This window comes from Diaphorina citri, unplaced genomic scaffold, assembly GCF_000475195.1.
Source record: "Diaphorina citri unplaced genomic scaffold, Diaci psyllid genome assembly version 1.1 scaffold107, whole genome shotgun sequence".
Taxonomy (NCBI): domain Eukaryota; kingdom Metazoa; phylum Arthropoda; class Insecta; order Hemiptera; family Psyllidae; genus Diaphorina; species Diaphorina citri.
Window position 1 is genome coordinate 339,136 of NW_007377544.1, and position 6,546 is coordinate 345,681.

Sequence of the window (6,546 nt, forward strand, 5' to 3'; positions counted from 1 at the left end):
TGAAGAACATGAATGTATTGTGATTTATTATGTGCATACTATGATGGAGACTGCATGGAGCATTGCAATTGCCTCATGTATTTATGTCCTCATGTAAAACGAGTCAAGAAGTTTTGTTACTGAAATTTATTCATGGGAGGTAACAAGCCCTGGCAGCTCAGAGGTAGAACATTGGACTTGTAATCTAGAGGGCTGAGGATCAAATCCCAGAGCAACATAAAATAAAGAAAGTAAAAATTAGTAGCTACATATCAAGCATTGTAAAATGGGTAAGTCCAAGTACACTTAAAGAGATAAATATTATGCCTCCTAATCCAAAGTAAATGTTAAATTTTCTCGTTAACTATTTCAGCTGTCAGGCTATGAAACGACCAGACATAATACCAGTACAAAACATATAGGTAATAAGTAGGTACAAAAAAAAAAAAAAAAAAAAAAAAAAAAAAAAAAAAAACACGAACTACCTATAATAACAATAAGAATAATAATTAATAATAATAATAATTATCTGGGACTAGTGGTTTAGTGAACTGAAAACATTACTCGAAAAAAGAGACCTCTAACGGATTTTTTCGGGTCCAAAACTGAGAAAGTGTCTTTAGGTGTTAAACATGTTTGCCAAATATCAGCAAAAAAGGACGAACGCTAGTAACGAAACAAAGCACATTATAAAAAGAGCGCCCCTTTCGATTACCTTAAGGTTCGATCAGGCTCAAATTTAATGTATTGTGTTGAACATTAATGCCAAATTTCAGCAAAATAGGCCAAACCGTTCCAGAGTTATGGTGGAACGAATAAGATAAACAAATTAAATATGTACCTAGTTAATAAACAAAATGTAATATGTAAATAAACAACCGTCGACTTAAAACTTGGAAGTCACATGGTTCATTCAATCGACTAAACAGGGTTTTAATGTAGATACACAGATTTCCAGTTAGTAAATTAAAGCAAAGATATGATAAAGGATGTAACCACAGAAGGTTAATGACTGTGCTACCTAGCATTAGTGTAATATTTGATTGGAGCATAAACTCATTCAATGTGAATTCTGTGAGTCACGCACCTACAACATTTCATCGTAAATAGGTATTTCAAGACTCTAAGATAATCTAAATATCACACTGAATAGATGTGACGTTAAATTTATTTCACTAAAGGTGGTTAGTTGTTGGACATAATCAAAACAAATGAAAATAAAGATGGAGGTATAAAGATAAAAACACAGGATCGGTGAAATTAACCGATTTATGGAGTACGAGGGAAAAAAACATGGTTAAATTATTTGTTTTGCAAAATTTTAACGAAATCGAACAGGTTTGCTCTCTTACTTACCTAGGTACCAAATGAGACACAAATATCCCCTAATTAATTCCAAGTAATTTAACACTCTTCTCAACAATTGCTAAATTGAAATTTTATATAAAAAAAATTAACGGTAGCTTGCAGATGGCACAGAATCTATGTGCCGTTCAAAACTCTCACATAAAACGTTCTTTTTGTTGGCTGAGGCTATGTGTAATGAAGATTTCATCTTGTGAGAAAAACACATTGCACAAGACACAGTCTGGATTTTCAAATTTTAGAAACACTCAGAGTGGTGAGACTTCAGACTTGTATCGTTCAATAGGGAACGAACAACAGGGCTGTGTATAAGACGAGGAAATTATTCTGCAGAAAGTCCAAGACACAAAAGTCCTGTTGATGAAGTTAGTTAAAGAATTGCATTCTTACCAGGATTTTGTGCAGCCGAAGGCCAAGCACAAAGTCGAAACAACTAACTCAAAAAGGCAACTCTGAGGCTCATGTAGATGTAGGGGCAAAGAGCCCCAAAAGTTGGGTTAAACTTATACACATCTATGAAGCTGGTTGATGCTTTTGTAAATCATTTCAGATGTGTTACAAAAAATCTAATGTTCATTAATAGTTCAGGGTCATGAGTAGTTAGTCCATTAGTACCAGAACTTGGTCAACACAAGACTCCCATGTCTCCCCTCCTCTCTTCACACCCTGATATTTCTTCTTTCAGGCATCATCAAAACAGTCACCGCATCCATGGTGTTGTGTATGATGGTTAATAGTTCAGGGTCATGAGTTAGTCCATTAGTACCAGAACTTGGTCAACACAAGACTCCTATGTCTCCCCTCCTCTCTTCACACCCTGATATTTCTTCTTTCAGGCATCATCAAAACAGTCACCGCATCCATGGTGTTGTGTATGATGAAATGGTGGTCTCCGTTGGAATCGGTGTCTGGGTTTGTTAACATGGCCATCTTCCTCACATTCATAATTAGTCCATTAGTACCAGAACTTGGTCAACACAAGACTCCCATGTCTCCCCTTCTCTCTTCACACCCTGATATTTCTTCTTTCAGGCATCATCAAAACAGTCACTGCATCCATGGTGTTGTGTATGATGAAATGGTGGTCTCCGTTGGAATCGGTGTCTGGGTTTGTTAACATGGCCATCTTCCTCACATTCAGTGGACTTACCTTCTATAATTTCCTCAGTGCCATATTTGAAGGACCTGGATACTTACCTCTCAATTGGAAACCTGTAAGTTGGGTAATTCACTAAACTTCAACAAGGAAAAGTAAATTAACTGGAGAATGTAATCTAAGAATTCATTGAAACTGGATACTGGATAGATATATCATCAGTATAAACTCCAACTCCATACACAAAAAGCTTACTCTGAGGCTTAGGTGTAGTTGCACACCATCCCAAAAAGATGGGTTAATCTTATACAAATCTATTTGGAAAAATGCATTTGAGATTGATATGTACATTAATTTTATCCTCTCCTCTTTCAGGAATCTGTCCAAGATGAAAAATTTCTTCAGTTTTGCAGTCTGTGTCAAGGATTCAAAGCATTTACATTGTGGTAATTGACAGTTATCTGTTTATCAGGAGGGAGTGGGTTTAATGGTTTAATCAGTTCAATGTTTAATCCCATACTGAAGTACAGTAGAACCTTGATTATATCAACCTCCATTATATCAACTGCAAAAGTCGGGGTTTTTCCCTATCTTTCAAGAAAATCTGACTTTATTAGTGCCATATTTGAAGGACCTGGGTACTTACCTCTCAATTGGAAACCTGTAAGTTGGGTAATTCACTAAACTTCAACAAGGAAAAGTAAATTAACTGGAGAATGTAATCTAAGAATTCACTGAAACTGGATAGATATATCATCAGTATAAACTCCATACACAAAAAGCTTACTCTGAGGCTTAGGTGTAGTTGCACAGTATGCACACCATCCCAAAAGATGGGTTAATCTTATACAAATCTATTTGGAAAAATGCATTTGAGATTGATATATACATTAATTTTATCCTCTCCTCTTTCAGGAATCTGTCCAAGATGAAAAATTTCTTCAGTTTTGCAGTCTGTGTCAAGGATTCAAAGCTCCAAGAGCACATCATTGTAGAAAATGTAAGTTCACCCTCATAAATAAGTTTACATTCTCCGGTATATTTACATTGTGTTTACTTGTACCTACTTTCGGTACCTACCTATTCTGGAAATGTGATATACTCGTACTCTCCAATCCCATATTTAAATTTAAGGCAGAGATAACATCCCATATCTGAATATAAATTTAAAGCAGAGATAACATCCCATATCTGAATATAAATTTAAAGCAGAATTCACTAAGCTTCAACAAGGAAAAGTAAATTAACTGGAGAATGTAATCTAAGAATTCACTGAAACTGGATTTATCATCAGTATAAACTCCATACACAAAAAGCTTACTTTGAGGCTTAGGTGTAGTTGCACACCATCCCAAAAGATGGGTTAATCTTATACAAATCTATTTGGAAAAACGCATTCGAGATTGATATGTACCTACATTAATGTTATCCTCTCCTCTTTCAGGAATCTGTCCAAGATGAAAAATTTCTTCAGTTTTGCAGTCTGTGTCAAGGATTCAAAGCTCCAAGAGCAGGAGATAACACCACTATAACTGCAAGTATCCACACACTGACCACTGACAATAACCTATGTCGGAATCCCAATTAACACTATCTGTGATTTTACAGGTGATTAGATGGAAATGACCATTCTCTGACTTATACTGTGATATGACCTGCACTATAGTGTAAGGATATTTTAACTCTACCCTGACCTACACTAGCTATGTATACCTGGGCAAACACAAAGAGCCCACCTAGGGACCCAAGGGTAGGGATCAAGTGTCCCAAAGGTGTGCAAAACACCACGAATCTAAAGTGGGAATTACACTTTATGCTTTTCAGACTTAAAAAGAAATGCCTGGATAATATTCTAATGACAAGAGAGAGCATACAAAGAGAATCAACTGATGTTTGAAGAACATGAATGTATTGTGATTTATTATGTGCATACTATGATGGAGACTGCATAGAGCATTGTAATTGCCTCATGTATTTATGCCCTCATGTAAAACGAGTCAAGAAGTTTTGTTACTGAAATTTATTCATGGGAGGTAACAAGCCCTGGCAGCTCAGAGGTAGAACATTGGACTTGTAATCTAGAGGGTTGAGGATCAAATCCCAGAGCAACTTAAAATAAAGAAAGTAAAAATTAGTAGCTATATATCAAGCATTGTAAAATGGGTAAGTCCAAGTACACTTAAAGAGATAAATATCATGCCTCCTAATCCAAAGTAAATGTTAAATTTTCTGGTTAACTATTTCAGCTGTCAGGCTATGAAACGACCAGACATAATACCAGGACAAAACATATAGGTAATAAGTGGAAAGTAGGTAAAAAAAAAAAAAAAAAAAAAAAAAAAAACCTTAGGGAATTTAATTTAATCTGGGAAAACCATTGGGAAAAAAAAAAAAAAAAAAAAAAAAAAAAAACCTGTAGGTACTTAATTGAATTCTGGAAGACCAGTTGATTACCTTACCTGGGCTGATAGTGCTGATACTTTGTGTGAACTGTTGTCATGTTTTTCAATAGCATTGGCCCAAGTTGTACTTTGGATTTGGCCTCCACAACAATTCTATCCAGGATTATAGATCCCCATCTCACCACCTGCAAACCTTTGATCATCTCATCCATTTTGGCCATTTTCTCTCATTCTCCCTGTGGTGGCATACATTATGCTTTGTGGCCAAACCATGTTTGCTTGATTACCTGGGAATAAAAACAAATTGTAGCTAAGCATAGCTATAAACACCTTGTTGAAATTTGAGTGCACCATTTCAGTCAAATCTTAGAGTGTACCATGGAGGGTTGGTTGGTCACTCAGGCTTTTTTGTATCTGGGAGATAAGAAAAATCTTATCAATTGGGGTATTGGCGGAAGAATGTTACAATTCATAACAACCCTACTCGAAAATAGAAAAATAAGAGTAAGAATAAATGATATACGTACATTCTAATTGCTTACCTAAACATCAAAAAAAATAGCCTCCTTTTCACACATCATCTTTCATCATCTATATTTTTACGCCCGTTATGACTAGCGCTTGCTAGTACTTGTAACTTCGAGGTTTTCACTTTTCTGGGCACTCTGGGAGTCTTGGCAGTCCTTTTTGACTTTTTCACCTTTCGGAGTTTTCGGTTTTTTTGATTTTGAATTTTTGAATTTCCCGCTGATTTCCGCCGGTGATAAGCGTCCATTTTTATAGAGCACCTATAACTGATAACGAGTATGATTAAGATGGCCCAGATGAAATTTCGACGTTCTTCTCATTTTTTAAGGGGGTAAAGGGTCCAATCGACCGTGATTATTTGATAAGTGAACTTATTTTTCTTGGAAGAGCCAAATTAAAGGGATTAAATCAGCAAAATTCAAAACTTGTCACGTTTGTAAGAGTATACCTGTGAAAGTTCTACACAAAGCGATGGCCCTACAAATTTGTAAACACTAGAAACCGCCAAAATTTGAAATTCATGAAATGTAAAATTTGGTGAAAGGTGGCGTCATCTGAAGAAGTTCTTTTCTTTGACTTGAATTTATTTTCTGGTTCTGTTCCGTTCTAAGTGCATCTTTTGACTTTATTTCAAAGCTGTGGAAGTTAAGTAGCATTAACTGTGGATGTTATCTGGATGGGTGACTGCCTGTACAAGTTTATTAGGTGCACTCAGTTTTTTGGAGACAAATGAAGCTCTGTTGACAGTTGCATAAGATGTCTTGAGTCTGATTTGTGGTTGAAACAGTTACGATCAATAACCCTAATAGCCTTGTTTGATAAAGAAAAACAATCAGCAAGAAGTAAAGATGTGCCTGAGTCCAGTACTGTTTATTAAAAACATCACGTTTCTCATCTTGGTTCTGTTCCGTTCTAAGTGCATCTTTTGACTTTATTTCATCTTACTGTTAAGATTTGTGAGTTTAGTATCAATTTTGATCACAACCCCCATCTTGGTAATCAAGGTTCAGGTGAGCCAAGGTTAAAGTTAATTCTTTAGTTTCTTTTCGTTTTCGGTAGTTTATTTTTACTCGTTAGGCTCTTCTTCGCCTTCTTATCTTCTATCATCATGGCAAACCATTATAATGAAAAAAATATTATTTCTAGTAGTTATAAGGTAGTGATTAAACACAGAAA

At 35.6% G+C, this 6,546-nt stretch overlaps 1 protein-coding gene and 1 long non-coding RNA gene across 2 annotated transcripts; both read left to right on the plus strand.

Annotated features, from left to right (window-relative positions):
• On the plus strand, positions 1-2,890 carry LOC103524607 (palmitoyltransferase ZDHHC6-like). The gene is made up of 4 exons (XM_026819956.1): positions 1-269; positions 2,181-2,266; positions 2,463-2,558; positions 2,816-2,890. The coding sequence occupies exons 1-4, from the start codon at positions 266-268 to the stop codon at positions 2,888-2,890; spliced, it is 261 nt and encodes an 86-aa protein (XP_026675757.1). The 5' UTR covers positions 1-265.
• Positions 2,891-3,042: 152 nt separating this feature from the next.
• On the plus strand, positions 3,043-3,439 carry LOC113465445. Its single transcript, XR_003390158.1, has 2 exons — positions 3,043-3,103; positions 3,356-3,439. It is a non-coding gene; the product is annotated as an uncharacterized LOC113465445 (long non-coding RNA).
• The last annotated feature ends 3,107 nt before the right edge of the window (positions 3,440-6,546 follow it).

Excerpts from the sequence above, each read along its gene's own strand:
- LOC103524607 (XM_026819956.1), top strand. Across the intron at positions 2,267-2,462 it reads CGGTGTCTGGGTTTGTTAAC|ATGGCCATCTTCCTCACATT; the intron begins ATGGCCATCTTC and ends GGGTTTGTTAAC. Across the intron at positions 2,559-2,815 it reads TACCTCTCAATTGGAAACCT|GAATCTGTCCAAGATGAAAA; the intron begins GTAAGTTGGGTA and ends CTCCTCTTTCAG.